Raw genomic sequence first — 20,720 nt, 5'->3', positions numbered from 1 at the left:
GGTTAGAGAGCCAGCATAGACGTCAATTTTTGTCCTAGCAGTCCGCATGAAAGGTCTACCCAACAAAAGTGGCGTTGGGTTTATGGTGGATTCCTCCATGTCCAAGATATAAAAATCCGCGGGAAAGATCAAGTGATTAACCTGCACAAGCACATCTTCCAACAATCCTTTCGGAAAGGCCTTAGATCTATCCGCCAATTGAATAATTACGTTATCAGTTTTAAGTGTACCTAGACCTAAAGATGCATAAACAGAATAAGGCATAACATTTATAGATGCACCTAGATCTAACATGGCATTCTCAAATCTAGTGTTACCAATAACGCAAGGAATGGTGAAGCTTCCAGGATCTTTGCATTTTGGGGGAAGTTTCCTTTGAATAACAGCTGAGACATTCTCATTCACCTTCACAACCTCCTTTTCTCGAATTCTCCTTCTTGTTGTACAAAGTTCCTTCAAAAATTTTGCATATTTGGGCACTTGCTTTATAGCTTCAAGAAGGGGAATGTTGACTTGCACCTTTTTAAAGGTATCCAAAACAGCCATGTCGCTTTCTTCTTGTTTGGACTTAGCAAATCTGCGAGGAAAAGGCATAGGAGAAAGGAAAGCATTAGTATTAACCGGGATTGAAGAGTTAGACACTTTACCTTTGGTTTCTGGTTTTGTTGGGGATTGCAATGAGCCTTCAATCCTGGACGTAGCAGGGTCTGGGATTGCTAAGTCAGTTTCAATCCTGGAAGTCGCTGGGCCATTGTTTTCCTTCCTCTTCGAAATTGGTGTTTCCTGTTCTTCATCAATGTGCACTGTGGTGTTCATTTGTGCCTTGGGGACGTCATTGATGATCCTTCCACTTCTAGTGGTGATGGCATTGGCAGATTCAAAGCCCCCCTTTGGATTTGGAATAGTATTACTTGGCAGCTTACCACCTTCAGGGCCTTTTGTCATAAAATCAACCACGTGACCAAGCTGTTTCTCCATTGCGTCCATCCTCTTTTGCATGAGATTCTGACCTTGCATCAAATTGTTGGTTTGATTTTGCATTTGATTTTGGTTCTGCAACAAAGTCTGAGTAGAAACAGTTAAAGTTTTTATAATCTCATCATAGTTATTAGAAGAAGAAGATGAAGAATTCGAAGGATTAGAGTTTAGAGGAGCCTGTGGCTTTGGGAAGAAGCCTGGAGGACGTTGATTGAAGGCTTGAGAAGCTGGTTGGGCGTTTTCATTGTCCTTCCAACGAAAATTGGGGTGATCCCTCCATCCAGGGTTGTAGGTGTTAGAATATGGGTCATTCCTTGGACGTTGGTACCCTTGTTGGAACCCTAGGGCGTTGACACCTTCAAAGTTTCCTCCTTCCATGAGTTGAGGGCATTGATCAGACATATGCCCTTGCATTGAGCACACTCCACATACCATAACTTGTCCCTTCATTCCCTGAGAAACAATAGAAGTAAGCCTGTTAATTTTATCTTCCAATTGAACCAATGTACTTACCTCATTAACTTTTTCACGTGTATGGGTGGGCTTGGAACCGCCATATTGTTGTTGATTCAGGGCCCTATTCTCAATTAAGATCATTCCAGCTGCAGGTTCCTTGTCAACAAATGATCCTCCTGAAGCTGCATCGAGCATATCTCTTTCCAAGTTGGTGAGACCATCATAGAAGCAAGTGAGCAAGGTCTCATTCTTCATGCCATGTTGAGGGCATTGAGTGATGAGAGTTTTGAACCTTTCATAATACTCTGCATAGGACTCATCTTGCCCTTGTTGAATTCCACTTATCTTCTTCCTAAGCATGATGATCCGAGATGTAGGGAAATATTTTTCCAAAAATGCTTTCATCATGTCTGCCCAAGATGTGATGCGTCCACTTGGCAACTCATAAAGCCATTGCTTTGCCTTGTCAGCCAACGAAAATGGGAAGGCTTTCAACTTCAAGATTTGCTCATCAGCTCCTTGTGGCTTCATGCTTGTGCAAATGAACTGAAACTCCATTAAATGCTGATTGGGATCTTCCATAGAGTGTCCATGGAATGTAGGAAGACGATGAAGTAGCCCAGACTTCAACTCAAAGTCAGCTGTTGCTCCTTCAACTGCATCAGGGTAGGTTATACAAGTGGGGACACCACCTGGTGGAATCACAGAAGTTGAAAGTTGCCTAATGGTGAGAGCCATTGGTGGAGGTGTTGGCGTTGAAACTTGCTCTTGAAAGAGTGATGAGATGTCGTACACTTCTTCTTCTTCTTTTGGTGAAGACGAGCTTGCTTCCTTCAACTTGTTTTTGCTTCGAATTGTTTTCAGAAGTTCAGGATCAAAAGGAACAAGCTCGCCTTTTGGATTTTTCCTTGTATGCATAAACGAGTTGAAGTGCCTGAGGAACAAACAAGAATGGCGTTAGAACCCTAAGAAAAAAAACGAAAAACAAGGGGAAATAAATGTAAGGGACGAAATTATGAAAAACTAACACAAAACAAATTTTATTTCAACTAGAACTCGTAAATCAAGTTAGAAAAGAAATAGAATTCTAATCGTTAACAAAAACTTTCTCTCTACGTCGTTCGGTAACTCCTTTCCAACACGACCAGGTAGGTAAGGAACGATTTTGGTGGAGACAAAGCTCACTTGAAAACACTTCTCGTATCCAGACCAATCCTAGACATCGTGTTGTAATAAGATGCGCCTAGAGGACGTAGAGATAGAGTCAACGTTAAAAACAAGAATTCCAAAACTATTCAAGTATGATTTACAACTTCTAACCGAAACTTGAATTAAACTAAAAATTAAAATTGTGAAAAATAAGTATTTTTCAATCCCCGGCGACGCGGCGCCAAAAATTGATACGCTAAAAACAAGCGCTCAATTTAACCCTGCAAGATGTAGTCGTTAGCAATATAGAGTAAGCAAGGATCGTTCGATGCCAGAGATTGAGGGTAACCAATTAATCACAAAGAAAAGTTAAACTAAGCTAAACTAACAAAGAACACAAATTAAACAAACAAAGAAAACTAACTAAAAGAGCAAAACGCAGAATAGGGAAAAGAAGAGAGAAAACAACGAAATAAAAGAAGAAAAGAAGAAGAAATGTTTTGGGGTTTTAGGGTTTACGAAAATTAAAGGAAAACAAAGGAAGCAATTTCGATTTTAAGTTAAAAAAATATGGAGAAGATGTTAGAGACTCGGAAATCCACCACCAATTATTTTCGAACAATGTTAAGTTAACCTAGTTTCAATTACTAAGGTGTGAACAGAAATCAACCAAGAAACAAGTCGGAGCAGATCATGTCCCTTATTAATGTTTCCCTAAATACTTAGTCTACGTGAATGCACAATAGCTAAGCCTATCAAACATGCAATCAAGGTATAGAACGCTATCCTATCAACAACACATATAGTGTCAACACATTTGAAGCATTAAGATCTCATGGAAACGATTGATTATAGAGTTGCAGTCTAGTGTGGAACGCCTACCTAGCATGCTCTTCTAGTTGTTTAAAACATCAACTTTTGTTCAAAGCCTTGCATACTTGTGGATTAGAAAACAAAACGATTAGGTGAATTATTTTCTAAACCTAGCTCCAATTACATGCATAAATCCTATGTTCGCGACCATAAAACATACACATGCAAAAGTTTTCAATCAATCAGAGATAAACAACCAATCCACACCAAAGATCAAGAAACTAAATTTAAACAAACATATGTTCTACATAATTGGGGCTTCAAACCTTGACCCTAACAAAAATAACTAGCCACACATGGTCTTAAATTCAACAATTAAAAGCATGAGTAATCGATTACAAGAGGATAAAAACCGTAAAGAGCAGAGTATGAGAGCCACGAATTCACTTTTAGGCAGCCTTAGATGCAGGCAATCCTTCAAGATGGGGCACGGCAGGAGCTTGATGGAGATGGATGGTGATGTGCACGGTTTTCCTTCTTGAAGACTTGGGAATTTTAGACTTTGTGTGCTAGGGTTTTGGGAGCAGAAGCGGCGCTGTAGGATGGTGTGTCTCAACGTGTTATACTGCTCTATATATATAGAATACACAGCCCTAGTTTCCTTTCCCAATTCTGCTTTGAAAACCTCTCCTAATTGCTTGAGGATCACTCTACTTGGTGCATAATTAAATGATTTTCAAGCCTTAGTAATCTTCCCAAAATCTTGAGGAATCATTCTAGGACTCTCCTTCATGTTTGCAGCAGCAATAACCTTCCAAAAATGCCCCCAAAATTCGTCCACAAAAGATTTCTGCCAAACAGTCCTGTTTCGACTAGGTTTCGATTTCTTACTCTGAAGCTTCCTTCTTGGACAAGGAACGACTTCGTCTTGACAAGTTTCTGGATGGTTCTTGACTCCCACGTGTTCTATGACATCATATCATCTAGAATGATCGATAACCTTCTGGAAAAACTCCAAGAAAATCGCCGGAAAAGATCTCTCAAAAAGCTTCGTGAAAAGCTGACAGTTTCTGCCTTATCGGGAAGCATACTTCGACTTTGATTTCCTACTGCCTCGTTGATGATTTTGACCTGTTCTTTGGCTGTAGTTGAAGTATAACATCATGTCTTCAAGGATCACTGGTCCTTTCTTCAAATGTGAAGCTGGAATGATGCAATAATTTCTCCTCAAAACCGTTCCCAGAAAGCTGATTCTGAAACTGCAGTTTTCTGCTTTGCAGCAACTGTTTTGCACAATGAATTCCGTGGACTTTCCTTGTAATTTCTGGCCAAATGGTTGATCAAACTTGGTCCTCTGCATCAGTACTTCATGTTTCATGGCTTCGTTGCTCCCTTTCAGCTCTTATTTCTCTTGAATCACTTCACGAACTACCTAAAAAGAAAACAAAGTTAAAACTGACTTTTTAAAGGAAATAGCTAAGAAAAGTGTAAGGGATTTCACACTATATTCGTCGCATTTATGCTCCTATCATTATGCTACACTCCTAGCACATATCATATGACAACGGGCTCACTCCCCAGATCACCCTATTCAGTCAATTGAATTTGACTATGCTAGAGCGTTTACATCGAAAGACTTTCAATGGATATTGCAATGGGACTAATGTTGGACATCATGTTCCCATGTACACACCCAAATGGTCCTGCGGAAACGACTGCGATGATAGTCCGGACATTGGTAATGCGCACCAATCTCCTTATATCCGCTTGGGGTGATGCAATATCTCATGCAGCTATGCTAATTCGTCTACGACCCACCGCCACTCAATGTACCTCTGCGTTACAGCTAGTGACTGGGTACAAGTATCGTACTTACGCATATTTGAGTGAGCCATTTATGTGCCAATTGCGCCTTCACAGCGCTCTATGATGGGTCCTTACAGACGAATGGGCAACTACGTTGGATTTGAGACTCCAACAATCGTCCGCCATTTAATGCCCTAGCAAGGCGATCTCATTACCACTAGATTTGCGGATTGTCACTTTGATGAGACAGTCTTCCCGTCATTAGGGGGAGATAAGAACACGGATGTTCAGCAGGAACGACATGGATTGTCGTGGCCTGTCCCCACTATGTCTCATCTCGATCCCTGTTAAAGTGACGAGATCACACAAATATGCTGCAAACAAGCCTGCAAGGAAGGACGTCCCTATGAGAGGACGTAGCGCCATCCTACACGGAGGTAGGCATGGGGCCAACGCCAAAGAGAGTGACACTCTGGTGTTACAGGCCATGGCCCCAGCTAGGATGCGTGGGAAGCCCGTGAGTTCGAAGGATACTTTGGCACATTCCAATCCTTTGATCATCAAGGCTTAAAATCTGTCTCATGAGAATCTTACAGATTATAGTTATCGTTGGGGGACGCCTCAACGTCAGAACCTATTCCTGAGAATATAAAGCTCTATGAAAATTACACTAGTGTACATGAGACGTGGGATAGAAACTCCATCATAATTGATGATGTAGTCGCGCATGAGTTTGTTGAGTCCAATGATATCGAACCACGCTCATTTGATGAATGAATGCCAACGTAGAGAAATTTGGCCTAAATGGAAAGATGCGATCCAGGTTAAGTTGGATTCTCTAACGAAGAGGAAGGTTTTCGAGCCAGTAATGGCAACACCTCCTAACATAAAACCTATTGACTAATGGGTCTTCGTTAAGAAGTGTGATGAGAAAAAGAGATGGCAATCTCGCCTTATGGCGCAAGGCTTCTCACAAAACGCCCTGGAATCGACTACGATGGGACATATTCTCTCGTAATGGATGTCATTGCACTCCACTACCCTGTCAGTTTGGTAGTTTCCGAATAACAGAACATACAGCTTACAAATGTGGTCACTACGTATCTCTATAAGGATCTAGATACGGAATATACATGAAGGTTCATGGTGAACTTCATTTACCCAAGTCAAGTGGCTCTAGACCACGGAGCGCGTTTACAAGAGGTTAAAACGCTCGCTAAAATGACTACTTGATTGGGAAGGGATATGCCTACGCGTTTCCATAACAAGTTTCGGATTCCATCGCGGTTCATGTTGGACATGATCTTCATTAGAAGCCCTTAAAGAGTTAAGGGAAACCGCTGAACACTTCAAATCCGAGTTTGAGATGGAGGATTTTGGGATAACACGATTATATCTCGGTTTGGAACTTGAGCATTGTGTTGATAGATGCTTAGGCATTTTGACAAGGTCAAACCTTCAAGCACCCCCATGATCGTCCTTAGTCTTGATCCTGAAAAGGATCCTCTTCAAGGATGATGACGAAGATGTGCTAGAGGCAGAAGTGCCTTACTTGAGTACAATAGGCGCATTATTGTACTTAGCTCAATGCACATGACCAGACATCTCGTTTGCAGTGAACTTGTTAGCTAACGTGTAGCTTTGCGCCAATGCGACGCCATTTTGATTGGTGTAAAAGATATTTTTCAGTACTTGAGATGTACGATTGATATGGGCTTGTTCTATCCCTACAGAGAGAAGATGGATTCAGACCCATCACACACCAGAAACGTCGCCAATGCTGGCCTGCGTTCTCTTTCCCCATCCCAAAACGATATAAGTATTTTGGAAGGTTTTGCTGATGTTGGGTACCTCTCTGACCCACACAAAGGTTGCTCCCAAACTAGTTAAGTGTTCACCATGAGAAAAGACCGTGATATCTTGGAGGTCTACAGAACAGACCGTAGTCGCTATATCTTCGAACCATGCAGAGATTATTGCTCTTCACGAAGTGGTTCGTGAATGTTTATGGATTGGATCCATAATCACGCATGTTGGAACAATTGTGGTTTGAAGTCTACCACAAGATGAGCCTACGAGCATTTAAGATAATGATGTTCGTTTTGAACAAATGAAGCAAGACTACATCAAAAGTGACAACACCTAACATAATCAGCAACAACAGATTCTCCTCAAATACCAAAGTGAACTTCGATCTGAGGATAATGTGGCAGACTTGTTTACTAAGTCATTGCCCAAATCCACGTTCGAGAAACATGTGGCAAGAATTGGCTTGCCGAAATTATCAAAACTCCCATGATCGTAGTCATCAAGGGGAGACGCAGACATCAGGGGGAGATGTCTACATATTCACCTTGAAACGTGAAGGGTGTGTTGTGCTCTTTTTCCCCTTCGACTGAGGTTATTTTTGTCCCACTGGGTTTTTGTTACTTGGCAAGGTTTTTAACAAGGCAACGAGAAAAGCACCGCGTTTGGGCAACACAAGGGGGAGTGTTCAAGTAAACCCTAATTTGTGTTTGGTCCAAACTCTAGGTTACTTGCTCTAGTGGTAATAGGGTTAAATTAGAAGGATTTAGATTCCTATTCAATGTACGATTACTTTCCTTGTATGATTGAGATTCTATGCATTGTAATTCCCTATTATCAATGAGAATACACAACAAATTCCTCTCAATTCTTGTTTCCTTACAACAGGCTATGAATTTTTTTTTTTTTGTGCAATTAAAAGTCTTGACTATTTCTTTATTTATGCGTGTCATTCTCGTGTAAAAGCCATGCTAATCATCTTTGTATCATTCCAAACATCTCCTAAGAGATTTTCGACCGAAACTTGGGTTGGGCTATAGCCCAGCCCAACCAGCCCTTGACTTAGTTACGCCCCTTGGTGAAGAGACTCATTCAACGGTTGAAATGTGTTAAACAACGACAAGTGTGGCCTGTGGCTTATTATTGTACCGAGATTATCCTAACTTAACCACTCATTAAGTGTTGAGTTTTAATCACAAAACCTCAATTCAATTGGGTGTGAGCCACTCACGATATTTCCTTTCCAACAAAATGGGAGCTTGATTTCGATTCCCAGAAGTACTTGGAAGAAAGATTTTACCACTACACTAAGAAAACAGGGCAAGTGCTTGGAATAGTGCAGTAAAATTCATGTAAGGAAGAAAGCAGAAACCTTGAACATAAAAATTGTCAACTCTAAATTTTTTTTATTATTTGTTTTTTTTTTTTTTTGGTATTGAGATAAAAGTACCTGGCAAAAGCCAAAGTTCGTTTCCAACTAAACTGGAGTCCAGAAATAAAAAAAAACTCTCCGCCTCCAGTTCATAGCTCCACCGCCTGAGGGCAAGGTAGCCCATCGTTTCTCAGAACCTGAATCATGGATGGTGGTGGCTGATTAGCCCACCGCAAAAGATCCACCGTCCCAGCTTCACTCAGCGAAAACAGAGCACCTCCTCCTAATTTGCTCTATGATCGGATAAGTCCTCCAATCTCTACTTGTTTCTATGATGATATCTCTTGAATCTGAATCAACATAGTGCAGTAAATTTCATATAAAGAAAGAAAGCAGAAACCTTGAACACAAAAGTTGTCATCTCTGCTTTCTTTTTCTTTTGCATCTTTGTTATTTACTTTTTTCTTGCCTCTTCCATACTCGAGAGGTTAATTTGGTTTGACTCTTCCATTTTAGTATAAGATAACTTCATAACTGATTAGGCAAAGCCTAGCGACTGTGATTTTTCATGATCGTTTAGTATGATTTTATTTCGAAAGTGAAAACTATATATACTAAACTCTTCTATTGTTATAGTTTTGCCGAGATGATCAAAGGTTGTAGCTTTGTCGACGTTTTGGAGAAAAATGTTAGAGCTGTATTTCCAATCTTACCTCTGTCTTCAACTTTTTCTCTCGAATTGAGAACCTCAGCACCTTCTCTCTCATCTGTTCTTTGAAAACTTAAAACAATCTCTCTGTCCTGTTCTCATCTTCTCTTTACCTCTCTCTCTCTCTCTCTGTCCCTTTTCGATGTACTCTTGCATTTTCAAATCCAATACTGGTGACACATATACACGTGTCACCATCTCCTTTAAAGCATAGGTAGCTCAGCAGAGAGCTTAGCTGAGGAGAGGATCCAAATCCATTATGGCCAAAACTCCGTTGATCAACTCAAATTCTTGGGTTGTTGGTCACTGGCAGTATGGCACTCCATTACTGCCATTATCATCCATGGCTAACTATCTTCTCCTCTCGTTTTTGCTTCTAATTTGCATTCTATCATATATGGCTCAGAAACACTCACAGCCAAAAGGCCCAAAATCACAATTGAAGAAGCTACTGTTGATGATCTCCAGCTTGCTTTCAAGCTCAACACTCTGACCTCAAGGCAACTCGTTCTGTTCTACCTGGTTCAAAAACTGAACAAAAACCTTAGGGCTGTGATAGAGGTGAACCCTGATGCTTTATCCCAAGCTGATATAGCTGACAAACAACGCAGAGAATGCAACCACACACTGCCTAAGCTTCATGGCATTCCTATTCTGCTCAAGGATACCATACCAACCAAGGACAAACTCAATACCACAGCTGGATCGTTTGCATTGTTGGGGTCCATTGTTCCTCGAGATGCAGCTGTTGTTTCTAAGCTAAGGAGGTCTGGAGCTATCATTTTAGGGAAGGCTAGCTTGAGTGAATGGTGCCATTTCAGGTCATTCCTAGCACCTTCTGGATGGAGCGCCAGAGGTTCCCAAGGGATGGTGAGTTAAAGGTACATACATTATCAGTTTCTTAGCGGGATAAATTATTAACATTGTAGTCACCATTATTATCACTTTGACCATTGATTATATGAATAACTGTTCGTACATTTATATATTTTAAACTGATATAGGAGTTTTGCTTTATGAGGATTATGACTTGTTTTAGCAAAGCAGTGCTTGCAGGGAATATATGACATATGGTGTGGAGCTAGTGCTACCATGAGTATCAAATAATTCACTAATTCTATTTCATGATTTCATTTCTCGATTCAGCAACAAAATGTAGTACAAGTCTATAATCAAACACCTATTACAAGTTTTAATTCCCCATGATGTGGATGCAGAATCCTTACAATTCATCGGTGGAAGTTTGTGGATCAAGTAGTGGACCTGCAATATCAGTAGCTGCTAATATGGTTTCTGTGACATTAGGGACGGAAACTGACAGCTCCATTATCTGTCCGGCTAGCTTTAACTCTGTGGTGGGCATCAAACCCACTGTTGGTCTCACTAGTTGAGCAGGAGTCATACCAATCAGTCCAAGACAGGACACAGTTGGGTGTGTGAATCAATATTCACAATGCTTTTAGTTAAAGCCAAACAAATTTTCAATGGTAACACTTGAGCTGTTTATGGCCTTGGTTCTTACTATGTTGTTTGGAACAGGCCGATTTGTAGGACTGTAGCGGATGCTGTTCACGTCCTTGATATCATTGTTGGCATTGATAGGAATGATAATGCAACAAGTGAAGCATCAAAGTACATCCCAGTGGGTGGCTATGGACAGTTTCTCAAGCATAATGGCCTCAAAGGAAAGAGACTGGGGATAGTAAATATGTTATTTGATTCAATCAAGGACGATGCTTTTCTGAAACAAACTTTTGTGCAGCATTTTACCACACTGAGGTACAATAGATAGAGTACCTCCTTTTTTGTGCAATTTAGGATTTAATAGTTGTTTAATTTCTGTTTCTCTAAACATGTTTGGTATACCATACTTGTTATGTGTAGGAAACAAGGTGCAATTTTGGTTGACAATCTTGAAATAGCCAATATTGAAGATGTTCTGGATTCTCATTCAAGTGGAGAATTTGATGCTATATTAGCTGAATTCAAAATAGCCTTGAATGAGTACCTAAGTGACCTAGTAAAATCTCCAGTGAAGTCCTTAAGGGAGGTGATAGAGTTCAACAAGAATCATTCAAAGGTGGTGAGTGTATCTGGTCACGACCTCTTTGCTCATGCTTTTAAGTTCTAAAATTGACTGTTTAGGAAATTTAGTGCATAATAGTAGTTCATAATGCATCTCATTAGTTTAATACATAATGTACCATTAATACTAATAAAAATTGGTGTGATTCTAAAAATATCTTTTCACCATTTTCTGATAAAATGATGAACTAAAACACAGACATTTGGTTGTCATTCACAGGAAAATATCAATGAATATGGGCAAGATGTCTTCGAATTAGCTGAGAAGACTAATGGGATGGGACCAAAAGAGCAGGAGGCATTGTCAAATTTAGAAAGACTATCTAGACAGGGGTTCAAGAAGTTGATGACCGATCATAGCCTAGAGCCCTAGATGCCTTGGTGGCTTATGCTAACAGTGCTTCTAGTATCCTCGCAATTGGTGGTTTTCCGGGCGTTGTTGTGCCGGCAGGATATCATAACACTAAAAAGTATCCTTTTGGGATCTGCTTTGGGGGACTCAAGGGTTCAGAGCCAAAGCTGATTGAGATCGCCTATGCCTTTGAGCAAGCAACTAAGATAAGGAGAAAGCCTCCTCTAGCCTGATGATTCTCAACATCAAGTTATCTGTCAGAGCTCTAATGTGCAATACTACTGCATAAGTGATTAGAGTAAGGGTTCGGGCATTAGTAGTTTAGTACTGCATTAGTACTTGATTCAATATCAAGTTATCTGTTTGCATTGAATTTTTGCAGATGATATTTGAATGATAAGAATAAGGGTTTGGGCATTAGTACTGCATTGATTCTCAACATCAAGTTATCTGTTTGTATTGAATTTTTTGAATATTGAGTATAAAACTGATCTTCTGAGTATATACAAATTCTATAGTAAATCGATAAGACTTGTTAGATAAGAAAAGAATTGGTGAAAGACCATTGAGCAGTTAACATACAGAATTCATTTTTTCTTTTCTTTTCTTTTCTTTTCCTTTTTCTTTCTACTTCTTTTTCGTCTTCTTCTTTCTCTCTTCTCAATGCACTTTCACTCATACAATTTGAGGAGATTGGATTCCGCTCCCTTGATGTGTTGACCACGGTTGATCCACGTTGAATATTTCATCCTTTTATCGGAAAACTCCATTTTGCTCCAATATCACCTCATTTTATCTTTTTTCCGCAATTCTACTTATTTTCTACAAAATAAATAAAAATAGATTAATTACGTATTAATTGACTTTAAAATTAACTTATTTATAATATTTTAGATATAATTACACGCATTTATATGCATGTAATCAAGAGCTAAAACTAATTGAGATTGCATATGCTCTTGAGCAAGCCACTAAGATTAGGAAGCCTCCTTCATTCAAAAGCTTCAAGTTTTACAACATTGTATTACTTGGAGAATGCAGCATGCTATGAGAGGAGCTAGTACTACTAGAAAAATAGAGTTATGTATCTACTCCCAAATTCTATAGTAAGGCAATAAGACTTGTTAAATAAGAAAAGAATGAGAGAAAGAGTAATGACTAGTTAATTAACGTACACAATTCCTTTTTTTTTTTCATTTATGGTCCTTTTCTTTTTCTTTATTTTTCTTTTTCGTTTTCTTTCTTCACTCTTCTCAATGCGCTTCCACACATACTATCGTAGGTAGACCTATAAATGGACTGGATTTTGATTCGGGTCTGCTCCAGATTCGTGGTTATTGGACGAGTTTGGATTGAAAATTGGATACGTTAATTATCCGGATCTGTCAATCCATTTATTTAACAGATTAAACACGAATTTAGGTTGATCTGATCCGTTAATGATCCAATCCATTTTCATAATAATAAAATATTATTTTTATTAATATATTACTATTTTTCAAAAATATAAAATATTAAGAATACTTTGGAAACTTAGTATTTTACTTACCTTAGTTTATCATTTTAGGGAATATTTTGATAATGTAATTCAACTTTTGGCATTAATCTTCATGTTGTTTTATATTTTATTAGGTATCATGATAAAAAATTAATATTATTATTTAAAATTTAGAAATATTCGTAATTATAAACGGATCGGATTAGCGGATCGGGTATACGTTAATCCAGCGGATACAGATCTGGATTGAGCTATCAACGATCCGTTGGATTAACAAAGCGGGTCAGGTTGAATTTTTTTTATTACTAAATGGATTCGGATTTAGGTCAATCCACTCTAAATCCGATTCATTTACAAGTCTAATCACAGGCGACTGGATTCCGCTCCCTTAATGGCGTTGACCATAGTTGAGTTGTGTTAACTATTTCGTCATTTTGTCCGAAAACTTCATTTTCCTTCAATATCTCCTCATTTTATCCCTTTTTGCAACTCCGATTATTTTCTACAAAATAAATAAAAATAGAATATTAGTAATTGATTTTAGGATTATCTTATTTATAGTGTTTTAGATATAATGACTCGCATTTTTATGCATGTAATCAAAAGCCTAAGCTAATTGAGATTGCATATGCTCTTGAGCATGCGACTAAGATTAGGAAGCCTCATTCATTCAAAAGTGCTTCAAGTCTTAGAACAACATTGTATTACATTCTCATGCTATGTGAGAAGCTAGTAAAAATAGAAAAATGGAGTTGTGTTTCTGCTCCCAAATTCTACAGTAAGTCAACGAGACTTCTTAGATGAGAAAAGAATGATAGAAGGATGAATGACCAGTTAACGTACACAATTCATTGACAAATGATTAATGGTTTCAGCGTTTTAGCTGACACAAAAGATACTCTAGACCCTAGAAAACTCTTAACCACAACAACAAGAAACGGTTTATAAGTTGAGAACAACATGGGCGGCGAGTAGAACCAATTAGCAATGAATAAACCATGCTAGTCGATTCCATCCAAACAAATCGGTTCGCCTTGAGAATTTACTAGTCCATATAAATGTACACAATTGATATCACTCTTGATCTTGTAATTACTTTTTTTTTTGGGGTCAATATTATTTATGTCATACTTGATCATGCGATTAGTGGTTATGATAAATAAACAATCACGTAGTAACTAGTAAGTAGGCTATAGATTTTTTTTTGGGTGCAACTTAAAAAATCTAGACTATTTTCTTTATTTATGCGTGTCATTCTCGTGCATTCTAATTTCTCTGTATCATTCCAAACATCCCCTAAGGGGAACTTGGCTTCTCTGCTAGAATATGATATGCTATAATGTGCTTGGATTTTACTCACAGCCATCAGATATAGTTTTAAGGGCAAGATGATGCCACATTAAAAAGTCACTTTAAGTTCATCCCTTGCAGTTTTTTTTCTAGCAAATTATATTTATAACAGTGAAGCCAAATCTTCTTCACAAACAAAAACCAGAGAAGCCAAATCCCCCTGTTTTTGGTGGAAATCTCCACTACGCCACAAATTAATGTTAGAGGCGATGTTCTTCAGTCTCTAATGCTATGGGTCCTACCATTTGAATTGGGTAAATAAAAGATAAAATAAAATTCTACCGTCTTTTTTATTTTACAATGACCGTGTGTTATCTACCCTCTCTCTCTCTCTCTCTCTCTCTCTCGGATTGCAGAGTCTTCTAGGTCGCCATGCCTCCACTACCTTCGTAAAACCGCCAACACCCTCCCATATCTGAATCAAAACTACCCCAAACCCTATCCTTCATCTTCGTCCTGTTCTAGATGAAAGCTTTTGAATTGGAAATTTCTCCGAGTATTCCCAATTGGTTTGTTCAATTTTGCTGTTTAGGTTAAATTTAATGGTTCGGAGTAGAAATTAGGTTATGGTTTGATGGGTTTTCTATTGATTGGTTGTATGTTGCCTTTGGTTTGAATTGCAGGTTGCAAACTTGTATTTGTTTGCTGGGAATCCTAAATGATCGATTGGCTGAGATTATTGAGGAGGAATTGATACCAATCAATTACGATAAACAATGGCGATGAGAAACTTCAGAACAATTGTGCGGACCATAGGCCCAGCTCCTGTTCTCCAAGTCCCTCTTCAATTGGAGTATGTATATCCTGCCCCTCTCTCCCTCAAATGTTTATATGTGGATGCATCATGACAACCCAAATCCTTTGATTGCTTATGAAAATTGCGTCATTTAGTAGCAATTGGTAGGAGTAAAGTTGCGTAATTTAAAACAATGTCTAATCTATTTGCTGTGTCATATTTTGTAGACATGGCTAAAGCTGGGTTTCGTAACTTATCTTTTACTCTCATGGTATGTTTTATTATATATAAAGGGCAGAAGCTTTTGTTAATAAGTGTAGCTTGAATACAAACACACTGATACGTAAATAACTTGTGTTGCTTTTGAGTTTCGATTTGGCAGTAATTTTATCAGTTTGCTTAAGTATTGGTGCTGCTGGCCCTTCACTTGTAGCTTACTCATTTATTTCTTCTGAAGTATTGGGTTTCCATTACTCTGCCCAATTATACTCAATTAAGAGAGATGCCATCAGTATGTGATTGATAATCAAATATGCAACCTTTTGTAGTTTTTTTTTGTCCAGATCCCTATAACTGCCATACGGGACATGAAAACCAATAAAGAAGCTGCACCATGACAATGTCATCAAGTTGAAAGAGATTGTGACATCTCCAGGTAGTGTAGACTTGTAGTAGTAATTTGTTATAAATAGTAATACTTATTTGTTATTTGTGTGTATACAACTATAGACATGCGTTTGTAATGTGTGCTTTTTGTTCCCAGAAATAGTTTTATTCATTGTCAAGATTCACACTGCTATCTGTAATTTGGGTGCTTTATTCATTGTCAAGTTTTTCACATTGGTTTTATCTTATCTGATATCAGCAAATTTCAAACTTAATCTGTTTTCTTGGAGTTGCAGATGGTAACGAGTATAAAGGGGGCATCTATACTTAATTCACACCCCATTTTGTCCAGGTATGGATTAGGTGTTTTAATTTAGCTTTATTAGGCATAGTAGGTATCTATCATTGCATTAACCTATTCTGTTTTTCCATGGCTTGGGAAAAGATGATACTGGAACTTGGGCTAGGGAAAATCACTGCAACCTGAGAATACTGAAAGAGTTCATATGTTCACTGGTCTTGTTTGTTGAAAGCTGCAGCTACACTGAAGTGTGAAGAAGAGTATCTAGTTATTTTTTGTTCTCTCTTTATAATGTTTTAGTTCTGGGAGTGTAATCGCTTGAACTTATTGTAAATTACAAATAAAATCATTAGTTTTAATTTTGTTGTTAATATACATCATTTGTTCAGCTTTTTCTTCTGCTTTTTATGTATTATACATAAAAAGCAGATTTTTTATACATATTATATTAATACTATTAGAGACGGATAGTTGGAGTCAGCTGTCTCTAATAATTTTTAGAGACGCAAGAAATAGAGACGAATTACCAGTTCGTCACTCATACTTTTAGGGACGCATTTGTACGTAATTTAGTCCCTAATACTTCTTTAGTGGCGAAACTTGATTGTCTTTATAGCCCGTTATTGGTGTAGTGAGGCCTGTTAATGGTAAATTTTAGTCCAGTAGTGTAGTTAGTGGTAATTTGTTATTCTATCAAAGCTTGTCAGCATCACAAGAAGGAGCCTCTTATCTCTTTACTGTCATTCAACACCAACACGAAAAGTGATCAAACAGAGTCCAGAATACAAAGGAGCTTGAAATCATTATATCTCAAAGATTGACATAAATTGTAAATGGAGACCTTCTCCCAACAGTGTGTGGTGCGTGACCTTGATATGCCTCATCAGCTAGGGGATGAAGAGCAAGAAAGACGCATGCTTCAAAGTACTGCTAGGTGAAAAGCCTAGATTGCAAAAAGGAATGTTGAGTAGAGTCAGATTCCTTGGAACCTCCTTGTCCTTTATCTATGAAAAGCCCATACCCACAGCGATTAGACCCACAAAGAGAATGTCCGGATTTTGTTGGGGTTGGCTAATTTGATCGAGGTGTTAGAGAAGAGCGTTTAAGCAAGGGTGTGAGAGAGACCTCGGCCAGGCAGCCAGTCGGCAAAGAGCCACCTTGTATGTTTTGGATCATTGGCCAGACGGGACTTCCTTTAGTTTCTTTGGGTTATTTGATTTCTAGCTAAGAAAGGATTGGGTTAAGTAGAGAGAGAGAGAGAGAGAGAGAGAGAGAATTCCTAATATTGCTAGGGATGCATCTCCTAGCTGAATACTGTTTAATCAATGCAAAATCTTTCACCATGTATACTACTGATCAGAGCCATTATCAATTAAGATTGAGTTTGTAGGCACGTATTCACACCGGCAAGCTCTTTACCTACGTTGAATTAATAATGGCATTAGAGGCGAAAGGCGAGGGTCCAGCTATCGGCATCGATCTCGGAACAACTTACTCTTGCGTTGGCGTTTGGCAACACGATCGCGTTGAGATCATAGCCAATGATCAGGGCAACAGAACGACACCATCGTATGTTGCTTTTACCAATATTGGCCGTTTGATCGGTGATGCTGCAAAGAACCAAGCCACCATCAACCCTACCAATAGTGTTTTTGGTACAATTTACTCATTATCTCAATATATATATATAACTAATCAACAATTCAACATGGCTGGTTTCGTATTAATTTAAATGATGCTTCCTTTTGTATATACCTTGTTTAGGATTTTTTTTTTTTTTTGAGAATACATTATTTAGTTATTCTATGATACCTAAGAAGTAGATGAACCTTTATGTTTCTTGGCTAACGATACCTAAGAAGTAGATGAACCTTTATGTTTCTTGGCTAACAATTAATTAGATGACCGCTATATATGAAATTTCAAACGTGTAATGTTTTCCGGGAGTACCAAAGTTCAAACCAATCTACGTACCGTTCATAATCTGAAGCTAGCTAGATTCTAACCACTCCATACTTCGTAGTTCAACTTTTATTTATATCTTTTATGGTTTTATAACACTACCAGTGACAGCCTTCTTAACTGTGCCGATTCATAATTAATGAAGTATGTTTTGTTTGCAATCCTTCAGATGCAAAGCGATTGATTGGCAGGAAATTTAGTGATGCATGTGTTAAGAGTGATATGAAATTATGGCCTTTCAAGATTCGTGGGGTGGGTGACAAGCCTATGATTGTGATCAACAACAAGAATGAAAAGAAACAATTTGCTGCTGAGGAGATATCTTCAATGGTTCTCAATAACATGCGCGAAATTGCAGAGGCCTATCTTGGACTAACAATAAAGAATGTTGTTATAACTGTACCAGCATACTTCAATGACTTTCAGCGACAGGCTACAAAAGATGCTGGGGTAATTGCAGGCATGAATGTGATGCGTATTCTTAATGAGCCAACAGCCGCAGCTATTGCATATGGTCTTGACAAAAAGGCCACGACTATTGGTGGTAAAAATGTTCTCATTTTCGATCTTGGTGGTGGTACTTTTGATGTTTCCCTTCTTAAAATTGAAGATGAGATTTTTGAGGTAAAAGCTACTGCTGGAGATACACATCTTGGTGGTGAAGATTTTGACAATAGAATGGTGCACCATTTTGTTCAAGAGTTCGAGAAGAAACACTGGAAGGACATTAGCAATGACCCCAAAGCACTGAGAAGATTGAGAACATCTTGTGAGAGAGCGAAAAGGACTCTTTCTTCAACTGCTGAAACCACCATTGAGATTGATTCTTTATTCGAGGGTATCGACTTCCACTCTAAAATAACAAGAGCAAAATTTGAAGAGCTCAACATGGATCTCTTTAGAAAATGTATGGAGACTGTGGAAAATTGTGTGAGGGATGCTAAAATTGATAGGGAAATTGTTGATGATATTGTTCTTGTTGGTGGATCTACTAGAATTCCCAAGGTACAACAGCTATTGCAAGATCTCTTTAATGGTAAGGAGCTTTGCAAGAGCATCAATCCTGATGAAGCAGTTGCATATGGTGCTGCCGTACAAGCTGCAGTTTTGCGTGGTGGAGTTGAGAAAGTGCAGGACTTACTCTTGTTAGATGTAACTCCACTTTCCCTTGGTCGTATGCTTCATACAGGAGAGTTTGATGTTTTTATCCCAAGAAACACTACCATTCCCACCAAAAAAATTAAAATGGCCACAACTATCGTACAAAACCAAATCGGTTTGATAGTTGATGTGTATGAAGGCGAAGAAACAAGAGCCGAGAAAAACAAATCGTTGGGGCAATTTGTGCTCGAAGGAATCCCTCCTGGTCCAAAAGGAAAACCTCAAATCACAATTTGCTTCGAGATCGATGCCAATGGAACTTTGATTGTCTCCGCTGAGGAAAAACGACTTCATCTTAAGAAGAAGGTTACAATCTCCAATTATAGAGGCGGGTTATCTGAAGTGGAAATTGAGAAGATGATCAAGGAAGCAGAGAAGTACAAGTTAGAGGGCCAGGAATATAACGAGAAAGTGAAGGCTAAGTCTGCATTAGAGACGGAAGAACATCGCCTCTAACATTAATTTGTGGCGTAGTGGAGATTTCCGCCTCTACCATTACTCATTTGACAGTTATGCATGAGGCCAAGCATATTAAACTTGTAAAGAGTGTTTTTGGTAAATTTTAAGAATATAAGGTTTCTGCGAAAATTTACCATATACCAAACTCCAGTTACTGTTCATATACGGGACTGGAGTCAGCGAGATTCAGATCGGTGGAGAGGAGCGTTTCGTATCGATTGGATTTTTTTTATGTCTGGGTTCAGCTCAGTTCGTTTCTTTGGGAGCATAAAGAAGATTTGGGGGAGAAATTAGAGATGTTGTGGATTGGATAAACTAGAATCGACTCAAAGGTTCGATATTTTTCAATTTCTCAAAATTTCTTCCGATTTTTAATACTGAAATCTTTGGAAAACAGAAAAGAATTGGTAAGAAGAAAATGGGTCAGATAAGCTTCCAACAGTTATCTAAACATTTGGTTCTTTGGTTTTTCCTTTTTTTGGGAAATTTTTGCAGGTAGATAGAGTTATTTTAACTTACTGTCTCCCTAATTTGTGCAATTTTTTTGTTTGTAATTCAAAAAGGAAATAATTGAGCATGCAATTTCTGAGGATGACAAACAGAAAATTGATATTGAAAGACTCCCGAGACTCCCAAATGGACAGGAAGAGACTCCAAGGAGGTAAAAGATGCAATGGGATCAAAGGGTGTCAAGGTTGGCCTTTTTATCCGTCTCTCCGACCCATTTCTATAATGTTCTATTTCTTGGAGTTTTGTGCAGAGATGATCATGGAGATATGGTATAGGCTGTAACTAGGCCACATCCAACCTCCATTGCATATGAAACTTAATCGTGAATCCTTAGCTTTTTGTTTCTGGGTATTGCATTAGTATGAAGCTTAAGGAAATAAAAGGTAGAGTTTTCTTTCATGAATGTCTTGCATTTTTAGACTATGAAATAAATTTGGTGATTATTCAATATTTGGAGGCCTAACATATCCATGTTTTATTACTGATTTAGAGATCAATGTGTATCTAATCTAGATATCAATTTGCAGTCTTTGTTTTCTATTTGATAGTTAATCTTAATTCATAACCGATTGAGATGTGTACTGGTTTTCAAGAGCAAACGTTAGCTAAAT

At 38.4% G+C, this 20,720-nt stretch overlaps 1 protein-coding gene, 1 long non-coding RNA gene, 1 other non-coding gene and 2 pseudogenes across 6 annotated transcripts; 4 read left to right on the top strand and 1 right to left on the bottom strand.

The window, feature by feature from the left end:
* Positions 1-1,687: 1,687 nt before the first annotated feature.
* Positions 1,688-1,794, top strand: LOC112174987. Its single transcript, XR_002926287.1, has one exon. It is a non-coding gene; the product is annotated as a small nucleolar RNA R71 (small nucleolar RNA).
* A 6,131-nt stretch (positions 1,795-7,925) lies between these two features.
* On the bottom strand, positions 7,926-8,019 carry LOC112174960 (annotated as a pseudogene).
* Positions 8,020-9,440: 1,421 nt separating this feature from the next.
* LOC112173658 lies at positions 9,441-12,028 on the top strand (annotated as a pseudogene).
* A 2,533-nt stretch (positions 12,029-14,561) lies between these two features.
* Positions 14,562-16,405, top strand: LOC112173662. 4 transcript variants are annotated; one of them, XR_005802145.1, is made up of 5 exons: positions 14,562-15,167; positions 15,338-15,381; positions 15,659-15,765; positions 16,013-16,068; positions 16,162-16,405. It is a non-coding gene; the product is annotated as an uncharacterized LOC112173662 (long non-coding RNA). The 4 variants fall into 4 exon arrangements; XR_005802144.1 differs by lacking the exon at positions 15,338-15,381 and having other exon boundaries at positions 14,601-14,883; positions 14,998-15,167; XR_002925656.2 differs by lacking the exon at positions 15,338-15,381 and having other exon boundaries at positions 14,568-15,167; positions 15,674-15,765.
* Positions 16,406-17,452: 1,047 nt separating this feature from the next.
* Positions 17,453-19,660, top strand: LOC112169437 (heat shock cognate 70 kDa protein 2). The gene is made up of 3 exons (XM_024306459.1): positions 17,453-17,672; positions 18,149-19,576; positions 19,635-19,660. The coding sequence occupies exons 1-3, from the start codon at positions 17,453-17,455 to the stop codon at positions 19,658-19,660; spliced, it is 1,674 nt and encodes a 557-aa protein (XP_024162227.1).
* Positions 19,661-20,720: the final 1,060 nt, after the last annotated feature.

Source organism: Rosa chinensis, chromosome 6 (genome assembly GCF_002994745.2).
Source record: "Rosa chinensis cultivar Old Blush chromosome 6, RchiOBHm-V2, whole genome shotgun sequence".
NCBI lineage: Eukaryota > Viridiplantae > Streptophyta > Magnoliopsida > Rosales > Rosaceae > Rosa > Rosa chinensis.
The sequence above is the reverse complement of the archived record's forward strand: the minus strand, read 5'-3'. Positions and strand labels throughout refer to the sequence as shown.

Excerpts from the sequence above, each read along its gene's own strand:
- LOC112169437 (XM_024306459.1), top strand. The coding sequence starts at position 17,453 with ATGGCATTAGAGGCGAAAGGCGAGGGTCCAGCTATCGGCATCGATCTC. Across the intron at positions 17,673-18,148 it reads CCCTACCAATAGTGTTTTTG|ATGCAAAGCGATTGATTGGC; the intron begins GTACAATTTACT and ends GCAATCCTTCAG. Across the intron at positions 19,577-19,634 it reads GGCTAAGTCTGCATTAGAGA|ATTACTCATTTGACAGTTAT; the intron begins CGGAAGAACATC and ends TCCGCCTCTACC.